This window comes from Crocuta crocuta, unplaced genomic scaffold (assembly GCF_008692635.1).
Source record: "Crocuta crocuta isolate KB4526 unplaced genomic scaffold, BGI_CrCroc_1.0 scaffold59-1, whole genome shotgun sequence".
In the NCBI taxonomy this organism is placed as follows: domain Eukaryota; kingdom Metazoa; phylum Chordata; class Mammalia; order Carnivora; family Hyaenidae; genus Crocuta; species Crocuta crocuta.
This window is the reverse complement of record NW_027551579.1, coordinates 811104-836080: the sequence shown is the minus strand read 5'-3', so window position 1 is coordinate 836080 and position 24977 is coordinate 811104. Positions and strand designations below refer to the sequence as shown.

At 37.6% G+C, this 24977-nt stretch overlaps 1 protein-coding gene across 2 annotated transcripts in view; it reads left to right on the top strand.

Annotated features, from left to right (window-relative positions):
- The window catches only part of LYST (lysosomal trafficking regulator), a 163972-nt gene that overhangs the window by 43830 nt on the left and 95165 nt on the right, over positions 1–24977 (top strand). For both annotated transcript variants that reach the window (XM_077751733.1, XM_077751732.1), the window contains exons 7-16: positions 1974–2135; positions 3584–3740; positions 5882–6108; positions 6635–6701; positions 11579–11688; positions 13607–14033; positions 16774–16918; positions 18506–18679; positions 22049–22209; positions 23900–24090. In XM_077751733.1, the coding sequence (XP_077607859.1) occupies positions 1974–2135; positions 3584–3740; positions 5882–6108; positions 6635–6701; positions 11579–11688; positions 13607–14033; positions 16774–16918; positions 18506–18679; positions 22049–22209; positions 23900–24090 (1821 nt within the window). The remainder of the gene's footprint in view (positions 1–1973; positions 2136–3583; positions 3741–5881; positions 6109–6634; positions 6702–11578; positions 11689–13606; positions 14034–16773; positions 16919–18505; positions 18680–22048; positions 22210–23899; positions 24091–24977) is intronic.

The following is a 24977-nucleotide window of genomic DNA, read 5'->3' as shown; positions in this document are numbered from 1 at the left end:
CATTTTGTTTTTCCAAAGATTCTGTTTTGAGAAGCTCCTGTGTGGTTAGCACAGTACCATGTACTGAGGGGAGGGGGGGAAGTGAACAGAGGAGTACATGACCCAGTTCCTGCCCTCAAGAAGCTTACAGTTTGGTTTGGAATGCAAAATCTTCATATATCAAAGTTATCAACCTTTTTTTTTTTTTTAATTTATTTCTAGGAGAGAGAGAGAGACAGCATGAGCAGGGGAGGGTCAGAGAGAGAGGGAGTCACAGACTCTGAAACAGGCTCCAGGCTCTGAGCTGGCAGTCAGCGCAGAGCCCGACGCGGGGCTCGAACCCACGAACGGGGAGGTCATGACCTAAGCGAAAGTCGGATGCTTAACCGACTAAGCCACCCAGGCACCCCTCAAAGTTANGCTGGCAGTCAGCGCAGAGCCCGACGCGGGGCTCGAACCCACGAACCGCGAGATCATGACCTAAGCGAAAGTCGGATGCTTAACCGACTAAGCCACCCAGGCGCCCCTCAAAGTTGTCAACCTTGAAAGGCATTAGATACGTGTTAAATGTCAGATGAGTGATAAGAGAACTTTGTGTTTCAGAGTTCAGACCTGGCCATCTCAGTGTGATGCTTTCTGGTGTCCTGCTCAGGTCCCCTTTACCCCTTTACCACCCATCTACCGTCTGCTACAAGGGCTCACGTCTGTACTCATCTCCCAGGGACTGCCCTTGGCTCATGGGAGATGCCCGGGAAGGGTGACCATAGCCAGTGATGGATGGGTGTAGCTGTGCAGAGTGGGGACAGTCTTTGCGGCGCAGTTCAGGCTCCAGAACTTCTGATGGAATTGGGCTGGGGCTTAGCATTTATTCTGAAACGACCTTTTTGCCTGGATTTTCCCCGCAACATATCCTGCTCCCCTCATGACCTTCCAGATTTCTCCTGGGAGCACTTCTCAACCAAAAAAGGAGTCCTCAGTTTCAGACCCTGCTTCTAAAGAAACTTCAAATATGGTAGATCGCCTGTTCATAACTCATCCCTAACTGTTCTGTCAGCCAACAGGCTCTCCCTGGTGCAGTTTCTGTCTCCCCATTTCCTCCTGTCTAAAAAATCATGATGCTTCCACATTGCTCACAGTTAAAATCCAGACTCCTTAGGATCGCATACGGAGCCCTTCAGTGTCTTGTTTCCACTTCCTTTTCTGGCTTCATTTCCTGCTGTCCTTTACCATCCTGCCATCAGCCATCCTGAGCTAGCCAACAGCTTCTCAAGATGCCCCTCCTTGTTCCTGTTTCTCTGCCTAGCATACTCTCCCTCTGTTTGTATGTATGCTCTTTTCTTTACTGTCCATCTCATACAACCCCTCCCGGGACACTTTCAACAGGTCTCTCAGGCAGTATCTCTCTTTTTGTCTCTCAGAGAACTTTGTTTATAGCTCTAGTATGATCATCATGATACCTTGTCGATATGTATCTGTTTCTTATGCTGGCCTGAGGCAATTCCTTAAGGGAGAGGTCAGTTTCATATCCATCTCTATGGATGCCTAATATAGGTACATAGGTAAGCAGCAAGAGTTTCCTCAAAGACAGAAGGGAGGGAGTAAAGAAGGGAGAGAGATGGAGGGATTAGAATACAAGTGCTTCTTCGACTCTTACGGGCTTTCTAAGAATAAGGCATTTGTAAAATGTAGAGACGGTTAGTCAAAATTCTGAAGTTTCAACTATTTTTATGTATGTGATACATTTACATTCAATTTATGATACATTGAAATTCAGAATGAAATAAGATGAGTAAAGCATTTGATAAATAAAAATGTTACTAATTATAACAGGATATTTGTATAAGAGCTAGATATTTGTAGTCATTATACTTTCATATCTGCTGCAGATAAATGTAGTAGCTTTCTACTTCTTAAGTAAATATTATTTATGTTGTCATTGTTTAATTTTTTAAAGCATGTTATTAATATTCTTAGTATCCTTTATTTTACCTTAGAATTTGTCTGTGGAAAACATACTGTTTGAAATGCGGGACCATCTCTCCCAGTCAAAGGTGATTGAAACAGAACTAGCAAAGCCTTTATTTGATGCCCTGCTTCGAGTTGCGCTGGGGAATCATTCAGTAGATTTTGACCACCATGATGCTATGACTGAGAAGGTATGGATGACATACAGTTGTGTTGCTTGGGGATGACCAGCACAGGCAGTCGGGCATGGGATGCGACCAGTCACTGATGAATGTCGTTAGAACACACGAGCCAGGATTTGGTCATATCTCCTTCTGTGAGTCATATCTCCATCAGGTGGGATGGACAGTATTCACTCAGTGCCCCATCTCATAAAGCAGGAGAGCACTGGGACATGCTTGTTTCCATCTAATCTGCCAGCTTACTGAGAATTGCTCTCAGTGAGACAGAAATGTATTATTTGGTTTGATAAGTCTTGCATATAACCGATAGTTTATTATATGGTAATTCAAAGATGGTGATGACTTAGCTGTCTTTTCTGATCCTATATTGGTACAGCTAATATTTCCAGAACTCTCTGTTCACTTTAATTTTAAATCACTCAACATAAAAATGATGAGTATTTGCATAGAAATTAGCAAGCATAGTTTTTCAGTCGTTCATGTTAGCATTTTTTTCCTAAAAGAACTATTTTAATATTTTTTCTGAAACCGTGATGCCTATTTAGTTTACTTCCCTCTCCTTTCCTGTTTCTTTTACCTTTTATTAATTGTCACTTATCCTTTATGTAACTTCTCTTTTAATTTCTCAGTCTAGCCATGTATATGACATTTTATAATCTTCTGCAGTAATATTTTATCTTGTTCTTTGTCAGAACTTTAAAAACTTACAGAAGTAGCTACTAATGCCTTCATCATATTACTGGGTCAATTGGTTAACTGGAAAATGTTGAAATACTTGCTTTATTCCACCTTTTATTAACGTCGCAGTGATAAAGTACTCGGAGATTCTCTAAGTGAAAATGTTTTCTGAAGTGAATATACGAGTAGCGTTTTTATGAGAAAAGGAAGATTTCAGGCTGTAGGATATTACACAGGAAGTTAATGCTGGATTCTTGATTTCTGAGATGCTTGTATATAGACAATTGCATTCTGAAATCTTAAAATTAATCCCTTTGAACAATTTTCATGTCTACTCTGGTTATCTAATTTATGAAACATTTTATTTATAAAAATTCTATGGAAAAATCTTTTTCCATGATCAGATGTGGAAAAATAGTATTTATTTACTAGCATAAAGTTGTAAAAAGTATAATTCCACCTCATTGGAGTTTTTAGTCGTTTGCTTTTGTACAACTAGAGTGAAATTTCATAGACCTCTTTTTCAGTAAAACTGAAATGATCTATAACTTAATCTGTTACAGACCCCCATTTTTGAAGTGTTAATAAAGTTGAGAGATTCTGGAAAATCTTGCTGCATGAAATTCATAATTTATAGTGGTTAATATTGGTTCCTGAGATTTTTTTCATGAAGAAAACACTGAAGCTATCCTCAAAATGATTTTTGAGTAATGAATATTCTATTACTAAAAATGAGCAAATATTACAACTTTTGCCTTCTAATTGCACTAATTTTATAGAGTCATCAGTCTGAAGAAGAGTTGTCATCCCAACCAGGTGATTTTCCAGAAGAAGCTGAGGATTCCCAGTGCTGTAGTCTTAAACTTTTGGTTGAAGAAGAAGGCTATGAAGCAGATAGTGAAAGCAACCCTGAGGACAGTGAAACCCGAGATGATGGTAAAATATCACTGAAGTATTTGTGATCCGATTTGCAAGTCAGATTATTACTTAGCAAATGGTTATGATAATACCACCTTGGAATTTTGTATTGCCTTGCAATTTAAAAGATGGATTGCTTTGTTTTGTTTGATCTCAATAATAAATTCTGGCATTTGTATATGCGACTTAAAACATACATTTTTTTTATTACAAGCATTAACTGAATGCCTGAGAATACAGGGCAGAGAAAGTCCCTGCTTTCATATATATTCCAGTAGAAAAAACAAGCAACAGGTGTCAGAAATGAACAGTATCAAGAAATAAAACAGGGTGATACGGTAGTGATCGGGTGGTCAGAGAGGGCCTTGCTGAAGATGTTAGGTTTATATTGAGGCCTAAATAAAAAAACCTATCCAGACAGACATTGAAAGGAGGAGCATTTCAAGCAGTTGGTTATAAAGATTAAATACAAGGCATACAGACATCTTTTTGTGACATCCAAAGATGCTGCAGCATAGATTTTTTCCTTAGCCCACCACAAACCAGCTTGTCCTTAGGATGGAACTACATTGCACATGATCCTTTGTCTCTGGGCTTAAAACATGGGTACAACAACAATAACAACAACAACAACAACAACAACAAAGGGTTGATTGGAGCCAAGAGATTTCTGGGAAGTCTCCATCTTTCTAAAGTTGGTCTTATGACTGTCCCAGTACTGCTGCTCTTCACTACGTTTATAGCAGCTTGTCCTCCATAATGTCTATTTTCTCCTTCCCACTGAGCGAAGGAATAGTCACTGATGTCCTGCTGAAAGGGCTTGATGGACACATAGCAAGTATTCGTTCGTTCGTTTGTGTACCATAAAGAGAGCGAAAACAACAAAAGCACAGCCACAGATTGAAAGAATATACATATGTGTATATGTACACACACACACACACACACACACAGCTTGCTTGATTTATTCTTGTTTGTTTCCAGTTTTATTAAGAAATAATTGACATATATCACTGTGTAAGTTTAAGGTATACAGCATGATGGTTTCATTTACATCTATTGTGAAATGATTACCATGATAGTATCAGTTTACATCCATCATCTTATATAGGTACAATCAGAAGGAAAGAAGAAAAACATTCTCCTTGTGATGAGAACTGTTAGGTTCTATTCTGCTGACAACTTTCTTCTATACCATATACCAGCGTAGGGGCCCCTGGGTGGCTTGGTCAGTTAAGCATCCGACTTGAGCTCATGTCATCTCATAGTTCATGAGTTCGAGCCCCATGATGGGCTCTGATCTGACAGCTTAGAGCCTGAAGCCTGCTTCAGATTCTGTGTTTCCCTCTTTCTCTGCCTCCCCCCACTCATGCTCTGTCTCTCAAAAATAAATAAACGTTAAGAAAAAATTTGTATCATACAAAAGTGTTAACTATAGCCATCATGTTGTCCATTACATCCCTAGTACTTATTTATCTTATAACTGCAAGTTTGTACCTTTTGACTATCTTTCTCTATTTTCTCCTCCCCCCACCTTTTGAGCCAGTGCTTTTGAAAAAAATTGCTTTAATGGTGTTGGCTTTATCAAAGTACTAACATTTTATAATGACAGAGTTCCTCCTTTTTATAGGTGTCAACTAGCTCTTAATTTAAAGACCTCTGGTCCACATAGACTCTTAACTACATGAGCATACTTTTTAAAGATCACAGCAGTCACTTTTAAGAGCACATTAAATTTTCCAAAATGTAATATTTGGTGACAGCATCTGTCTTTCTCACTTATGAAGAAGACAAAGTACAGAGGTCATCCAGCCAATAGCCATACCTATTTTCACAGAGATATGGGCAGGCAAATGAACCACCCTGTGATTTAGATAGTTTGGGATAATGTTTTTTTCCACTTGTGTCAGAGGAATGTGTTAAATCTGTATCACGTATCTATAGAAGTTACTGTTGATATTTGTAATTCTGTTGAAGACCAAAGTTACTTTTAAGCCACTCATTTATCTTCAAAATATCCACAAGACTTGATTATTCAGAATACTTACTGTAATCAAAAGTCACCTTATAGGAAAGGGATCTCCTAAATGTTAAATGAGATTTGAAATATTTATTCCATGTTTAGGGGATAAAAGCAGTCTTTGCTTTTCCTCTTTTAGGTGTGGACCTAAAGCCTGAAGCAGAAGTTTTCAGTGCATCAGGCAATCCAAAGGACTTACTTGAAAACCTCACCGATGGGGAAATAATGTATCCTGAGATTTTTATGCTGGAATTAAGTTTGCTTTCTACTGGTAAAGTCAAACTTGATGTACTTGGCCACGTATTTGAGAGTTTTTTGAAAATCATCAGACAGAAAGAAACGAATATATTTCTACTCATGCAACAGGTAAAAGATGCATTTAGTTAAATGTGATCAGTATTTATCACACGCATGCCCCAGTTACTCATCTCCTTATTTTGAACCCACCTTGCCTGAAAATTATGTGAGATGACTACTTAATCTTTTATAATACCTCAGGTATGTTTTTCCCTACAAGTGGTAAAATCTAAAAATATTCTAATTCCATAGTCCATGAAAGCAGCATAAAAAAATTAATGTCACTGGCTAACTAATCCTAGTATGTTTCTAAGAATGGGTAATGGTTTTAAAATTATATTTAATTTTAATATATGGTCATTGTTTTTGAAAAATCAGATAACAAAAACAGTATGAAAAAAATAAATGTATATACCACCTAAAAAAAAGAAAATGAAAAGTACATAATTATACACATAGCATTCTTTCCAGTTATTTTAAAGTATTTATTTATGTATATATAGTAAACTATCAATTTATTATGACATTACAGTTGCTTCATGGTTTCATGAGGTAAGAAATTTAATTTCTTATGTTTTGTTTTTTTAATCTTCAGGGAGCTGTGAAAAATCTTTTAGGAGGGTTCTTGAGTATTTTAACACAGGCTGATTCTGATTTTCAAGGTGCGTTGAAACTGTTAGTTTTACACAATAGCTTTAAAATTATTTTGTTATGTGAAATGAAGAGTTGGTAATAATGGCTTTTGCTGGCATAGCGCTCTGTGGTTTCAAAAGTAGCTTTATATGCATCATCTCATTTGTTCCTCAGAACAACCCAGTATAATAGACGTGGTGGAAGTATCTTGATTTTATAGAGAACAAAATCTGGATTCCAAGGGACTGAGTGAGTTGTTCAGGGTCATATACATAGAAGTGGCATTGCAATAACTGTACCCCAGTCTGAACACCGTGTTGCTGCTTTTTCCGATACTGAGTGCCACTCTCTACTCAGTACTTCCACAGATGTTTGAGGAATTCATCATAATGAGTGTATAAAACGCTTATATTATATATAATAGATAGAAACCTAACTTTTAGTTGGAGGAATCTAAATTTTAGCTAGAGAAGTCTAACATACATGAAATGTTAATTCAGGTTTGTCAGATGTTTCCTCATGATTAAATTCAAGTTATGCATTTTTGGCAAACAGACCTCATAGGTTACGTGCCTTTTGCCTTGCGTCATATTGTTGTTCGTGATATCTGTATCTTATTCCTGTGATGTTGACTTTGATTACTTGGTTAAAGTGGTGTCTTGCTGAGTTTCTCCATTGTAAAGTTACTGTTTTCTCTTTATAATTAGTATCTTGTGGGAAGATAAACTTGAGGCTGTGTAAATATTTTCTTTTCATACTTTAACCCACTAATTTTAATACCCATTGATGATCCTTGATTCTTGTTAATACTGTGGTATTTGCCAAATAGTGATTTTCTATTCCCATTGTTACTTCTATATTTATTAATTGGGCTTGTACTGTAAAGAAAAGCTTTTCCTCCTCTTCCATTTACTTATTTAGTGTATGGGTATGTTTATATTTATTGTGGTAGACACTTAGTGGATCCTTTTGATCTGAAGACTTATTTCTAGCTTAGCTCTGAGAAATTCTGTTATATGACCTTTGAATAACACTTTTATTGAGATATAATTCATATGCTACACAGTTCACCCATTTAAAATATGCAGTTCAGTGTTTTTTTAGTATATTCACAGTTATGCAACCATCACCACTTTTTTGCTATTCTGAATAATGCTGTGAACACTCATGTAATAGTTTTCACATGGACATATGTTTTCATTCCTATCGGGTCCAGTGGTAACTCTATGTATAACTAGATGAGGAATAGCCAGACTGTTTTCCAAAGTGACTGTCTTATTTTGCATTCCCACCAGCAGAATATGAGTATTCTAGTCTCTTCACATCCTTGTCATTACCTGTGTTTTTGGTTATATCCATCCTAGCGGATATGACATGATATTTCATTGTGGTTTTGATGTGCATTTTCCTGATGTCTACTGTTGTTAGGCATATTTTCTTATGATTATTGGCCATCTGTGTATGGCCATCTTAGATTTCTTTGGAGAGATTTCTATTCAGTTCTTTGCCCATTTTTATTTTGGATAATTTGTGGTTCTAATTATTGAGTTGTAAGACCTTTTCATATATTCTAAGTAAAAGCCCCTTATCAGAAATATGATTTGCATGTATTTTCTCCCAGTCTTTGGTTTATCTTTTCATGTTCTTGATTGTACACTTTGAAGCACAAATTTTTTTATTTTGATGAATTTCATTTATTTTTACTTTTATCACAATGCTTTTGGTGTCATATCTAGGAAGATCTAACTTAGAGTCACAGAGACTTAGTATTTTTTTTAATTTTTAAAAAATTTTAAATTTTTATTAGAGAGCACATGAGTTGGAAATGTGGCAGAGGGAAGGAGAGAATTCTAAGCAGGCTCCATGCTCAGTGTAGAGCCCAGTGTGGGGCTCAATCCCACAAGTTGAGCCAAAACCAGACACCCTAAAACTTAGTATTTTGAAAAATAATTTTCTTCTCTCCATGTTTTATGCTCTCTTCTTTTTATTTCCTAATTATATAGTCTTAGGCCTTCTTGGATGGACTTTGCACTGTCTTAGCTTTCCTCTCACATTATCTGCTTCTCTCTTTTTGTGCTGTGTTTTGTGTTTTTGTCAATTCTATTCCAGCCTTTTGTTCACTTTTTAATTTTGGCAATTACCTTTTAATATTTAAGAGCTTCTTTTTGTTTGCTTGATTTCTGATTATTCCATTTTTATATAAGGATAAAATATCTTAAATATATCTGGATTTAGGGGCATCTGGGTGGCTCAGTTGGTTGAACACTCACATATCTGGATATAATCTGGATCTAGTAATTAACATTTTAGAAAGATATCTTCCCTGCCCTGAATTATTTATGTTCTCCCTGGGGTCACTTTATCAATTTGTTTGTCTTTTATATCTTGCTTTTCTCTTTTATGTTGCTGATTCTCAGATATTTTGTGAACCTTGTATTGCCCATTTCTATTTAGGAAAGCTGTTGAAGCTAATGATGTAAAAGTACATTTGCTTTCCTATTTGGTATCTTCCCTGAATGGACAGTCTGTTGATGATCTGTGTGTGCACCTGCCAGTGGATGATAGAAGTTCCCCCAAATACTGTAATAAGGAAAGCTCTACTTTGGAGCACCATTAGGGCCACTATTACTCCTTAAGACATTCTGTGTACATTAGACAAGTGTGTCCTCCACACGCAGGGCTTGTAAATAGCATCTTCCTGCTACGAAAAAGTCACCCCTTCATCCAGGCAACACAGCCCAATGCCAGGATGCATGGCTTGGTGAATAGCATTCAGGTGTTATTTTAGTCCCTCTTTTTTCCCTTGGTTAAGCAACCTGGTCTGTCTGCAGACTGTACCTGTACAACTGGTAGCTCTGATGCTAATGTCCCACTGTTCATCTCAGCTTTTGCCTGGCAATCCATTGAGTTTCTTTAGAGGGTTATCAAGTTGTGGGCATAAAAGTAAAAGCTGGGCTGTTCGTACCCTATGTTCAGAATCATGGAGCGAGGTAGGTGTTTCCAGGCAAACCTTGTATTAGTCCCTGCATTTCGCCCCATTCTTACTTCCTGTCCAGAATGTAGACAGATTGGCTCTCTACTCCTTTTGAGCCCCTTTGTAATTCAAAGAGATTCTAGGCTGCAGCTTCCTCTTATCTATCTGCTCTTCTATCTTCAAGAAATATTTTTAAGTCTGATGTGCCCTCAGTGCCCACTGACTCCCCAAGTTTTTTTTTGCTGTTATAGATTTCTTTTCTTTTTGTAATTTTGTACTTTTAGTTCAGCAAGTTTTCAGTAGTAGACAAAGAAATGTAAATATATATCTTCATTCCCTCATTTTGAACTGGAAACCTGTCTGTTTTGAACTAAAAAAAAGTCTAAGCACACACACATATATATATATATACACACACACTCACACGTATGTATATATACATATACTTTGATCACTTTACTTTCTCTNTTCCCTCATTTTGAACTGGAAACCTGTCTGTTTTGAACTAAAAAAAAGTCTAAGCACACACACACACATATATATATACACACACACACACACACACACGTATGTATATATACATATACTTTGATCACTTTACTTTCTCCCTCCCCTTGCCTTCCATGGTTATCTAACACTTTATTTGATAGTGTTTTTTGTGTTGTTGTTTTTTTTGAAATCAGAATCTGAGTTAGGTTCATATGTTACATTACACAGATATGTCTCAACTCTTTTATTCTGTAGATGTCTACTCCCAGTCCTTGAATTTTGTTGCTGTCCGTTGTTAAAGAAGCCAGGTCATTTATCATTAGGTATCTCCTCCATTCTAATTTTGGTAATTATGTACCTGGGAGGTTGTTTAACATAATCCTCTCTCCGTTATATTTCCTTTAACTGGTAGTAAGACCTAGAAACCTAATCGGATTTAGGTTCCATGTTTTGACCAGAATATTTTACAGGCAGGAGGCACATACTGTCTGGTTGCCTCTCTTTGGGGGATGCTGGGAGCCAGGGACTAATTCCATCTCCTTTGATAAACGGGAATACTTAAAGAAAACTTGCTCTCATCAACTGTTTGGTCACCCTAAGATAGAGTTCATAAAAGAAAGGCAGGAGAAATACTTAATCATTTTCCTTTATTTACTAGTTTTCATAGTTCTTCCTTTACAGCCTTTCAAGGATTTGTATTACTTACAAGATAAAGTCCATGCTATTTTAGTCTTGTCGTGTCCATTCACTGTTTCTACAAAATGTGGTGCTTGCACATGGCTTCTGTTCTCAGGTTGCCCATCAGGGTTCTTTCTGGCATGTCTAAAATGGAGATAGTATTTTATTTGTAGGAGTTTTTTTGGTGAGGATTCACTAAGATAATGCATGTAAATATACTTTGAATACTATAATGTGTGCTACAAAAATTAAGCACTTTATTCTAAAAAGTTCTGTGTATTTATGTACTACCAATTATATTTTATTCTAAACCCCATGGTGGAATAAAGAAAGGGTTCAGAATAGTTTGTGATATTTAGTTATCTTCATAATCTTTACTATTTACACTTTTATTTATGTCATCTAATTAGAAAGTAACAGTTATAATTTAAACAGCTTCAAGATGAGAAGGTAGCAGAGTATTTTATGGTATTTAACAGTGTCAAAGTATTTAACAAATACTGCATTAATTTATGCTTCTTTAAATTATACATTTACTGGGAACTAGCCAATCTTTAAGAAAACTGGGGTTTTCTGTTTTGTCAGTGAGTTGGTTGGTTTGCCTTTAATTGTATTGCTGTTTTTTCAGCACATTTTTGGATTATTAGATTGTTTATAATCCACTGAAGATGTGACAGTAGTATTTGATCACTTTCAGTGAAATTGTTCTGTGTCATTAATTTTGTATTGGCTTTAATTTTTTCCCCCTATCTTTCTTTAATTTAGCATGCCAGAGAGCACTGGTGGATCTTTTGGTATCTTTGATGAGTTCAAGAACATGTTCAGAAGAGCTAACCCTTCTTTTGAGAATATTTCTGGAGAAATCTCCTTGTACAGTAAATATGCTATAATTAAAAATTTTTTTCACTGATACCTAATAGGATATTTTAAAAATTATTTGGGAATCATTAAGCTCTCTCTTTTATTGTGGTAATTATCGTACAGTCAACTCCATGTTATTATGTGTGAAATTCTCAATCACTTTATTATTTGCACATATTTTAACTGTTTCACTTCTGTTTTAGAGTGGAAAATTTTCATCTCCTCTTCAGGTAGCTTCTATCATTTCTTTCCATTGGTGTAACTTAGTGACTTTTAGACAGTTTCTTGCTAAGAAACTCATTTTTATAAGGAAACCTTGACTAGAAGTATATGCAAATAAAACAAAACCTTGGAGCTACTTTCTGTGAAGCAAGATTAAGTGCCCATTTCCCCACCTTACTCCAGCTTGTGGATCCTGAGAAGACTCTATGGATCACAAGGTTAAAAAACACTGATGTAGACACTTGGTAACTGACTGTATTTTGGGGGTATTTTCCTTTAAAAAATTTTTAATGTTTATTCATTTTTTGAGGGAGAGAGGCAGAGACAGTAAGACAGAGCATAAGTGAGGGAAGGGCAGAGAGAGAGGGACATGCAGAATCCAAAGCAGGCTCCAGGCTCCAAACTGTCAGCACAGAGCCTCACGTGAGGCTCGAATCCACAAACTTGAGATCATGACCTGAGTTGAAATTGGACACTTAACCCACTGAGCCACCCAGGCGCCCCAAAATGTTTCTGTTACTTTCCCTGAGTGCATTTCTCATCATCATCATCATCATCAGTATTAGCTGTTATTTTATGCACAGGGCATACAATCAGTAGGGTATTATACTAGGTTATTCTTTTCTACTTTTTTACTTGTCTCCTTAGTCATTACTTTTTCTCTTTAATTAGATGCTCATTTCCTCTCTTGTGTCTTCTGTAGTTCTACATTTCAGTTTTACCAAAAATTTGTAATTTGTAAAGAAAACCTAAAAACACTTATTTTGTTATACCAAAAACAGATGAAAGAAAATGAATTTGATTAGGGAAATGTCATGTAAAATAAGTTGGAAGTAATTTAGCCACTCAATTTTATGAAGTCAGTCATGTTATAAATATCATTCAGAAATCTGGAGAATTTGTAAGATGTCTGGTTCTGTCCTTCACTTAAAAATAATTGAGAGAGGGGCACCTAGGTGGCTTAGTCAGTTGAGTGTCCGACTTTTGATTTTGGCTTGGGTCATGATCAGGGGCATGAGATCAAGCCTTGCATCAGGCTCTGCGCTGAGTGTGAAGCCTGCCTGGGATTCTCTCTTGCTCTCTCTCTGCCCCTCTCCTCTACCCATGCTGTCTCTCTCTCTAAAAAAAAATAAAATAAAGTAAATTGAGAGAAGTGACTATAGTCTACTTGGAAATAAACATCTTTCCTTGGTAGAAATTATTCCAGATATAATTATTGTAGTTAATTTCTTCTTTTTATTTTTTATTTAAAAAATTTTTAGTTTATTTTTTGAGAGAGAGAGAAAGAGAGCAAGGGAGGGGCAGAGACAGAGGGCGAGGGAGAATCTGACAGCGCGAGCCTGATGCTGGGCTTGATCCCACAAACTGTGGGATCATGACCTGAGCTGAAACCAAGAGTAGGCTGCTTAACTGAGTGAGCTACCCAAGTGCCCCTGTAGTTAATTTCTAATACTTAAAACCAACTCCTAACTCTCAGGCTTGTACCATGAAAGCATGTAAATCTAAAATTAACTGTAAGAGATTACAAATTTTAAGAATAAAATCTTTATTTTGTATTTCATGAAAATTTGAATGTTATGGTAGATAGGAAGGTACTTAACTAGGAATGCTGATGTGTGCGTGGGTATGCTTTTACTTTCATTTATAACCTGAGTTTCAAAATTATTATGTACTTTAACATCGTAACGTTTTGTTTTGCTTTTTCTCTAGGAAGTTCTTCTTTCAGGTATTCTGAAAATTATTGAAAGCGACATTACTATGAGCCCTTCACAGTATCTAACCTTCCCTTTACTGCATACTCCAAATTTAAGCAATGGCGTTTCATCACAAAAGGGTCCTGGGATTCTAAACAGTAAGGCGCTGGGATTATTACGGAGAGCGCAGAGCTCCCAGAGCAGGAAGGAGGCTGGCAGTGATGGTCTCCCCCAGCAGCTGCTCTCCTCCTGGCACGTGGCCCCAGTCCACCTGCCGCTTCTGGGGCAGAACTGCTGGCCACACCTGTCAGAGGGGTTCAGCGTCTCCCTGTGGTTCAGTGTGGAGCACATCCCCAAGGCTGAGAGTGCCGTGGAGAAAGGAAAGAAGATAAAGAGAAGAAACAAATCCTTAACGTTACGGGATGGTAGCCTGGATGACACAGGTATGGTGTTCCCGCTCTCCGTCGTCTGCTTAGCTGAGCTTCTTCACATGGCTTTTGGGTGGAGCTATAAGGACACGGGGACGTTCTCACTGGCTGTGAACTTGTTCTTCGTGCTGAGTGCCTTAGTGGTGGCAGGCCCTGCCTCCCCAAAGCCTGGCTTGTCAGATGGCCTCTTCTGTACTTTGGCCTTGGGATTGGAGGTGGGGGCTGCGGCAGAGGGACCCCCACGTGTACAACTGCTGTGGGGGGGGTCACCAGCCCCGTTTGCTGCCTCTCTCCTGGTCCCATTACTGGATTAGGGTGATTCCTGGTGTGAGAGACGCAAAGGAAGCAGACCGAGAGCCACCCTGCTGTCCTTTTGGCCCCTTCTCCCCGGGCCCCAGGAGCCCCTCTGTCATCTCCTTTCTCTCGGTTAGCTCAGCTCTCCTCCTCGTTCTCCTCCTCATTCTCCATCGTTCTCTGTTGTTCCCCATCATTCCGCAGAGTCCCCTCCTGGTTCCTGTCAAATCACATTTGAATGAGTCAGCTTTTCTCCACAGAATCCTTTCCATTCTGGTGCTTTCTATAACCGATCCAGTTGCTGTTCTGCCACCACAAAACTGTGTCTCATTCCTCATATGACGAGGGCAGGAAGAACCTGTTTATTAAAAAGCAGTTTATGGTGGTGAGAAGCCAAGCGGGTCGGCTAATTGTTAGGGTTGATGGGATGGATGAAATGACTGGCTGAGACAGGTGGTTAGGGGTTACACGGAGGTCTTGGCCTCAGGGGGTCTTCGCTGCCCAAAGCTGACACGCCCCATTGGCTCTGGGCCTCAGAGCGCTAGGCCTTTGGGGAAGGTCCTCCACCACTGACACAGACAGAAAGGAAATCCTTAATGACACTGACGAGACTGAAGAGTGAGAAGTGTCACCTGATACCCACAGCTGGAGCTCTGAATCCACTTCTCCAGACACAGTTCCGTGTTATCAGCATAGCATGCTTACGTACTTTTGTGGGTTAGCCTAGGAAGCCGAACTTAAAAAAAAAAAAAATCAAGTAGTTCTAGCATTTTCTTTCTAATTGAACTTTGCCACTAAGAATTGATAGCTCTAAAGCAACATACATGTGATCTTATCGATGATGATTCTGTCTTGTGTACATTGAGTGCTCTCTGTATGTGCAGCACTTTGCCCAGCTCTTTCTACCTACGTTTTTAACCTAACCTTCACAACAATTCAGTAAGGTAAGTGCTCGTACTGTCCGTATTTACAGATGCAGTTAAACAGCATGAACAATTTATATAGCTGGTAAATGATGGGAAGGGACTTAGACCCACCTATATGTAGTTCCGGAGCTTAAATGCCACCACTACCCTGTAAACTGTGTGGATCTCTTTCTCAGATTTAAGTGGGGGCAATGACAATGTAAACAGTCTCTTATAAAATGAAAATAATACACACAATGACCTGAGAAAAAGTTGAGTGTTAGGCAATTAAAAAAAATTATGGTAGAAATATATTAGAATACATATATTTTAGAATGGCAATTCTGCATAAACATTAAAAAAGAACATTTAACAATAGTACATATACCAAAGTTTTTAAGGGAGAGCTGAAGAAAATATTACAGTAACGACACATCCTTTGCCCCAAACCACCTTTGTGACATCGAGCAAGTAATTCAACCTCTCGGCACCTCAATTCTGTCTCCCTCTAAATGACAATAAAATTTACATCAGAAGATTGTTGTGAGCTTTAAAGTAAATATTTGTTACATTTCTACTTTACCTGGGTACACACTGGATTCTAGTCTTTTATTTGCGCAAAAGCCAGATTTGATACAGAAACATTCGTATCATATCAGATATGAATTTTCTATACATCTCATATCTTGGGCCATAGTCCTCAAAATAATCCATGAATTTAGGGAGAGTATTCTTAAAAATTGGTGGTATTTATACCTCTTGAAAAACGGCAACAAATAAATGAGAGTCTAATAGCTGGTAGTGTTCATCTTCTCTGAAAATCGGAGCCCTTGGACGTGCATTTTGTGTTTTGGTACATCTTCAGTAGCATAGCTCTCTGAGAAGTCAGGCAGTGTAGTAACAGGTAGCATACATGGCTTAAGGATCCAGCTCACCATGCAGATTTCGAGAGTGCTAGATTTAGCGTGGTGAGAAACCATTTCAAGACAGGATGGATAACTAGAGAGCCCAAAGCGTATGGCAGTACCTTAGCTTGCCTTAGAATAACATTTTGAAGTTTCAGAACCACTTAGCAATTATGTGCAAAGATGACTCATCAGGGAGTCTAAACAAGGAATATATTCAAACAGCACAATTTTTCCAAAGTCAATTTTTAAAAATCATGCTATTGTAATAATTATAGGATGATTTTTGGTTGTGCAGATGACAATGGTGTGTGCTCCGTGGACCAGGGTCTGTAATGACAGAGTGACCGAATCCGATCAATAAAAGAAATGTGTCACAGTCGGTAACAGGTCACCACAGTGATCTGTTCATTCCCACAGTTAGCCCTCAATTATCATATATTTCAAAGACTTTATAACTCTTAATGTACCCAATTACTGTTTTTGCTCCTGGTGCCTTTTTGGAGATAATATCTCAAGTTTGGGAATATTGTTTGGAACATCAGGTAAATTACTGCAAATGAACAACCATGCTTTGCGTTCTTATAAATTCACTTTTCCACTCGTTTTATCAGTTGCTTTACTAATTATCCTAACGTCTTTTTATCATAGAGAACAACAGACTGGAAGGTGCCGACTACATAAATCCTGGCGAAAGGCTCATAGAAGAAGGATGTATTCATATGATTTCCTTGGGATCCAAAGCTCTGATGATGCAAGTGTGGGCTGATCCTCGCAATGGCACTTTCATCTTCCGGTATTGATCATCTTCAACCTCCTGCAAATAGATCATGTATTTAAGTAATTTAGATGAGACATTGATGTGAAGTCTACTAATACAGATAATTACAGCAAATCAGAAAACTGTCTTTAAAAACATACATTCTAACAATTATTAATACCACCTCTGTAACAATATATTATTCTATCCAAAAATCTGTAAACTCTGAAAGTAGATTATATTAATTTTCAATTAGATTAGAGACCAGTGCTCACTGAAGTCTTACCTGTGGAAATATTCTATCAGATTGCAATCATCTTACGATATTATTATCAGAAGGATGGTTTCCATGCAGGTTATATGTTTAATAGCCATTATCTGATAAACTTCAATTCTTCTTGCAATCTTATCTTTTTTCCTACTTCTTTTGTTAACTGGTATACAAATCTTTTACTTGGATTGAATGAATATGAATAGTATGATACTATTTTTATAGAACTTTAAACAAAAATATGTTATTTAGAGGATATATGCTTCTGTTATAAAGATCACTTGGTATTTTATATATATTATATCCTNCCCCCAGTACATCTTGGCATTTAGACATTTATGTACAACATGTCTTTATTTTTGTATGAACCAAATATTACATTGTAATTTCTAAAATGTCAATGACTGTATAAATTGTAACAATGCAGGGGTGCCTGGGAGGCTCAGTCAGTTAAGCATCCCCCTCTTGGTTTCGGCTCAGGTCATGATCTCACGGTCTGTGAGACTGAGCCCCATTCAGGCTCTGTGCTGACACTGCAGAGCCTGCTTGGGATTCTCTCTCTCCCTCTCTCTCTGCCCCTCTCCTGCTCGCTCTCTCTGCCTTTCTCTCAAAAATAAATAACAAAAAATTTAATAAATAGTGACAGAACATTTTTTTCAAATTGAATTTTGAAAATTAATGCCTAAATTATTCATACCAGCAAATGAACTTCATCTGATTTAGTTGGGTAACAATATAATAAAATAACTCAGCAGATTTTATGGTATAAAACAAAGACCTACTGACTTTTCAAATTAATTTAAAAATGGAACCGGGGCAAAAATGGAGCTGGGGCACCTGGTTGGTTAAGCCTCCAACTTCGGTTCAGGTCACAATCTCATGGTTTGTGGATTTGAGCCCCATGTCAGGCCCTGTGCTGACAGCTCAGACAGAGCCCAGAGCCTGGGGGATTCTGTGCCTCCCTCTCCGTCCCTCCCTGGCTCGTGCTCGATCTCTCCCTGTCTCTCAAAAATAAACATTAAAAAAAAAATAGAACTGATTTTTGGGGCACCTGGGTGGCTCAGTCGGATAAGTGTCTGACTCTCGATCTCGGCTCAGGTCATGATTTCGTGGTTTGTGAGACTGAGCTCACGTTGGGCTCTGCACTGTTAGTGCGGGGCCTGCTTGGGATTCTCTCTCCTCTCTCTGCCTCTTCTCTCTATGTGCTCTCTGGCTCGCTCTCTCTCAAACTAAATAAACTTTAGAAAAAATAGAATCTAATTCAAATACCTGAAAGTACAGCTATTCGACATTTATTAAATGTTGAGATCAGAAATTTCATGTTTTCAGGCAATACTTCCTCTTTTTTGTAGTATGTGCATGGACTCAAATGATGACATGAAAGCTATTTTACTGGCACAGGCTGAATCACAGGAGAATATTTTCGTTCCAAGCAAATGGCAGCACTTGGTGCTCACCTACCTACAGCAGCCCCAAGGGAAGAAGAATAATCATGGGAAAATCTCCATGTGGATCTCTGGGCAGAGGTAGGAAACGTTTTTTACAAATACTTAACTTCAGTTATAATTTTAAGTTTAGTTTGTCATAGCTTCTGAAGCACTGGAAACTGTAGATACAGTGTGCTCTGTGTTAATGCAGGAGCCTGTGTCAGAGTCAGATGTTTTTTCCTATTTATCACTTTAATACAAAATTAATTTCCCATACAAGTCAATATTTGGGTTTGAGGGAACATGCAGAAAACGGAACATTTAGACGCTTATGTAGAATATATGTTAGATCAAGGAACAGAATCTATAATTTGCTCCTTCATGCCTACAAATTTGTAAAGTGAATCCACAAGGAATTATTTCAATTAAGTGGCTAATAAGGCTAATACCTAAATTAATTCAGGGTTTCAAAAGAAATCAGAATGACTAGCAGAAAATAGAAGCTACTGTATATCAGTTGATAGATTAAGATAGGATCCTAGAACATAGTGAAAATGAGGTGATAGATTGAGGTATAATACTATATGATTTTTACCAACCAGGAGAATTGTGGGTCAAGTTAATAAGAAGTGTTTTCTGGAATATCTTAATGTAAACTTTAACCTAGAGAGAACTATACAGTATCTTGGATTTCTAAGAGTTGGGAAGTATTTGATGAATGAAATAACATGGAAGAGGATACAGAATTGGAAGGTAGTGCAGCGTGGGATAGGATTAAGCTGCCTGGAAGGAAGAGTCTGAGTTGAATAATGAGAAAGAAAAACAATGGTATGGTAATGCTACCTGGCAGGCAAGTTTCGCATGTCAGGATGAGGAGTCTAGATTTCATTGCATGGACTGTAAAATATTTCAGACCTGTTACATTGCAAACCTTTTGCTAGGTGCCTTACATGCATTTCCTCCCAATTCTTTCAAAAATCCCTCAAAGTAGATTAGACCACAGAAATAACATGTGCCCTTAGCATAAATGAACCTTTTCTTACTCAGTTCATCCGTTAAATATTTATTGATGAATTGCCTGTGCCCAGCATGTTTGTATTAGGCCTGAGGGCAGTGGGAAACAAGGCTCAGGCTCCTTGGCACTTCTTGGAACTCAAAGTCTAATGGGGAAGCAGATGAGAAGCAAACACAACGAAATAAATATATACAAATTATGACAAATACTTTGGAGGTAACAAACAGGTTCCCAGACAGAAAATAAGAGGTTTGCTGCTTAAGAGGTAGATCAGAGAAGGCATCTTTGGGAAAGGATTATTTAAGCTGAGACCTGGAGGGGAGATGGAGCATGCTATGAGCAGAGGAGAGGAAGAGCCTTCCGGGCAGAGGAAAGGCCCGTGGAAACCAGAGGAGAGCTGTGTGTGGGGTCACTGCTGAAAGGAGGCTGTTGAGTTGACTGCTTAGAGCTGTCCAGCCTCAGTGCCAGAGGAAGGCAGAGGACAGGGGGCTTGTGAGTGGCTTTAGGGGAGACTGTTCCCAGAGTCTGCCACTGGAAAGAACAGGCTTTGGGAACAAAGTCAAGGCTTCGGTTTTTGTTTATTCATTTAAAAAAGAATCCATGAAAATATGTCATTGAAGCTTCTGTATTCTAAATAGAATATTTTCTGAGGAGTTCTCAGCCTTCAACCAGTTGGTAAATTTTTTTTCAGAACCTTGAGTTAGATTGGTTGGAGTTGGGGATAGGTCTGTTAATACCAAACCTCTTTCTCCTGGACCCTCTCCTCATTTCCCGAGCTCTCAATATGTGCCAGGCACTGTATGTGACCCTAACACAGTTAACCTCATCTGGTCCTCCCGACAACACTAGGAAGAAGGTATATTGATTTCTCTGTTACGTACGAGGCAGTTGAGTGCTAGAACAGGTAGAGTCATGCCCCAAGTATGGGGTACAGCTAAAACTTGAACCCAGATACAGACCATGCTCTGGAACCCTATGTTTTGCCACCCTTCCAGCCTTTTTTTGAATCAGACCATCTTACAGGTGTGGGAGTCCTAAACTAATTATTAGACATGCTCAGAATGAGGGTTTAGATGTTCATTGTAGACAGTTGGTGAGCCTAGTCAGTTCATGTATTTCTACATTACCTTGAAGGAATTTTTTTGCCATTTGGTACAAAGTAATGATTTCATCTGTTAAGAGAGCAATGAGTAAGTGACCAAGGACAAATATATTATTCTTTTGATTTGGCACTACCTTTATTACTGTTTGAATTAATAGAATAATTTCTATAAATAATGTATTTCAGGAGAACATTTTTAATAGCATACAATAATACTGAAAACATATTATTAATAGTTTATATTGTTATTTAATGAACAGCACACAAATGTGGTAGGAATATATGGCACATAGATACTTAATATTTGTTGAATTCATCTTGCAAAGTGTTCTTTATCCTTAAAAACTGTATTAAGTCATACTGCCAATAGGTGGCAGTAGTGTTTCATTCACAGCCTGTATTTGGTTCAAGAAAGATGATCTCACTGTATTGTATGTCCGTTATACTTCAATTTAGAAAAAAGTCTCACATCTTTATCAGAAAATATTTCTATTAAAATAATTAAATTTGTATGTTAAATATGAAACAGAAAGCCTTAGGGAAAAGTTTTTAAATTTAGATAAATTGACATACCTACATAGAATTTCTCATTAAGAGCTAACTACATTTGCATATTCTAAGTTTTTATCTTATTCACAAATTTTGCCTTTATAAGTTACCTTCATTACCTTGATATGGAGCTTAAAACATTTCCCAGAAAGGGGTAGAACTTGGTACTCTGGACTTCCAACTAGATGATGAAGTCCCCTTGTCGTGTGTGTCTCACCTTGAGAAAGCGTTAGTTTACTTTTTCCTACTCTGTCTTTTGTAAAGATTCCTGTAAATACAACACATTAATCGCAACTCTATGACTGAGCTTTGAAAAAAATAGAAAACGCAGAAAAGCATTGGCATTTCAGTGGCTATTCAGAACTGAATCTTGAGAAGTGATACTCTTCTTCTGAGTAGTCTTTGAAGGTTTCATAGAAGATGATATTTTAGGAATGGTTTACCAAGATAGGAGACTTTTTGGTAGAATTAGTGGGAGGTGGTTGGTTTGTATTTGTAAACCAGGAAGGTGCAAGTGCAGAGGTCACACGGCAAAGGAAACTTACATCGGGTGTTGGGTCCCACTTCCCATGGCCTGCTGCGGGACCGTCGGGCATCTCTGGTCTGCTCCCCTTTTCTGGGATTGGTGTACTGCCAGCAGCAGGGACCAGGAGATAGTGGAATCCATTCTCTTTCTCCCCATCACCAACTGTTTGATACTGAACCAAGAAAATTGTTTAAGAATTTCCCATTATTATACATTTATACTTTTAAAATACTCAAGTCCTCACTGAAGTAACTGATTTAACTGTTTTTAATGCAGGAAACCTGATGTTACTTTGGACTTCATGCTTCCGAGAAGAACAAGCTTGTCATCTGATAGCAATAAAACATTTTGCATGATTGGCCACTGTTCGTCATCCCAAGAAGATGTTTTGCAATTGGCTGGGAAATGGGACCTGGGAAATTTACTCCTCTTCAACGGTATACTTTTCTCCGTCAAAGCATTTCCAATTTTTTCTTTCAGTTAACAAGTAAATTATCCTGGATGAGATTTTTTTTTTTAATTTTAAATAATGGTGTGATAATTTTATTTTGAACAAATATCATTTTGACAGGTTACTTTTAACCTCATTTACAATTTGATTTTGTTTTGTTTTGTTTTGTTTTTACAAATAGTTGTCACGTTGGTTTCCATATAACACCCAGTGCTCATCCCCACAAGTGCCCTCCTCCATGCCCATCTCCCCCCTCCCCCCCCATACCCATCTGTCCTCAGTTTGCTCTCAGTATTCGAGTCTTTCATGGTTTGCCTCCCTCCCTCTCCCCCACTATTTCTCCCCTTCTCCCCCTTGGTCCTCTGTTAAGTTCCTCCTAATCTTCCTATACGTGCAATCATATGGTATTTGTCTTTCTCTGCCTGACTTATTTCACTCAGCATAACACCCTCAAGGTCCATCCATGTTGCTACACATGGCCAGATTTCATTGTTTCTCATTGCCGTGTAGTATTCCATCGTATAGATAAACCACATCTTCTTGATCCATTCATCTGTTGATGGACACTTAGGTTCCTTCCATGTTTTGGCTATTGTTGAGAGTGCTGCTATGAACATTGGGGTCCATGTGTCCCTATGCATCAGCACTCCTGTATCCCTTGGGTAAATTCCTAGCAGTGCTGTTGCTGGGTCATAGTATCCTGGATAAGATATTAATGTTTGTTTATTTTTGAGAGACAGAGACAGAGCATGAGGGGGTGAGGGGCAGAGAGAGGGAGACACAGAATCCGAGGCAGGCTCCAGGCTCTGAGTTGTCAGCACCAAGCCTGACATGGGGCTTGAACCCATGAACCAATGCATCATGACCTGAGCTGAGGGCAGATGCCTAACCAACTGAGCCACCCAGGCATCCCAATTTTAGTATAGTCTATAAGAGTATCAAATTCTAGAGAAAAAGAAATACATGATTTAAAAAATATGTCACTAAAAATGTTTTTGAAAAATTAGATAAAAATTATATATCACTAAGCCTGGCACATAATAGCATTCAAGCAGGGTTTATTGAATAGATAGATGGATGGAAGGACTAGAGATATCAATTCACATTTATTTTAAAAAGTAATTTACTGAAGTATGGTTTCCATTTATTTAAAAAAGGCAAAACAAAACCAAAATAACTGTTTTCTTTTTTTTTAAATTTTTTTTGTTTTATTTATTTTTGAGATAGAGACAGAGCATGAGTGGGGGAAGGGCAGAGAGAAAGGGAGACAGAGAATCTGAAACGGGCTCCAAGCTCTTAGCTGTCAGCACAGAACCCGATGCGTGGCTCAAACCCACGAACTGTGAGATCATGACCTGAGCCAAAGTCAGACACTTAACCGACTGAGCCACCCAGGCGCCTCCAAAATAACTGTTTTCTATCTTAAGGAACAAATAGAAATTTTATTGTTTTATTTTATCACAAGCTTCGCAGTTAACGTTATGTATATTAATTCATTTCCTGTCCATGCTTGGCACAGGTTATTTGCTCATGACACCAGCTTGGAATGTGAGGCTATATCAGTTTTATACAGATAAAAGAATTTGGAAAAAATAATTAACTCTTGATTTCTTGCTTTTTATGAAAAGTTCTGGTTGGAGTGTGGTAAATAAATAACTTTATTTTCTGTTGTTCAGGAGCTAAGATCAATTCACAAGAGGCCTTTTATCTGTATGCTTGTGGACCCAACCATACATCCGTAATGCCATGTAAATATGGCAAGCCTGCAAATGACTTCTCTAAATATATTAATAAGGACATTTTGCGATGTGAACAAATCAGAGAACTTTTTATGACCAAAAAAGAAGTGGACATTGGTCTCTTAATTGTAAGTTTTCATTTTATAAGTTTAAACTTGTTAGTAACTGATAATTTCATGTTTATAAAATATGTAATTAGCTATGAATTAGATTTCTGAAGTTTCTCTTTTTTCTTTAAGACTCAACATTTTCTTTCCTTAAGAACATGTTCTTTCTTAAAAGTACTCAGAATTTGTTTTCGGGTTTCAAATGGTTATCCCTTTTTCCTATTTCTAAGTGAAGTGTTCATTTAGTTTATATGTACTAATCATTCAAGAAAAATGTTTATGATATAGTGAAAATATATGTTAGCCTAAAAAATATTACTCATTACATTTCATTTCCACACTTGATTTTAAAATATTTATTTTTTAATATCAGTAACAACCAGGAACTTTGCTTTCAAAATATTGTAAACTCTGCTTATATGAGACTCTCAGGTTGTTTTTTAATACATTATTGTAATTTTTCTTCAAGTATATAGTTTAGGAGTTTGTGGTAGATATTTTTCGTTATAGCAACTCGAAAGCTGAGTCTTCATAGTCTTAGAAGATCTACTAAAAGCTGGTAGATCTGGCCATCATGCTGGGTTCCTTCTCTTGCTTCTTATGAGAGATACAGTCATAGGTCAGAGATAGTTTTTACTTGAAGGAGACTACTAGTTTGGAATATATTTTGTTTTTGTTGCTAATGAGATGTGTATTTCACAATCAAAATAAATTATATTTTGAAGCTGTAACATTTGTCTAAAGGAAAGGAGAAGTTCTAGTATAGATATTTTGTAAAGTACATGTTAAGTCTTAAGTGGTGTTAAATATACATCTGTGGTAAAGTAGATAGAGAGTAGATACCTATGGAATTTGACTTATGATCTGATACTGTGCATAGAACAGTTTTCTCCCTAAGGATTATCTAA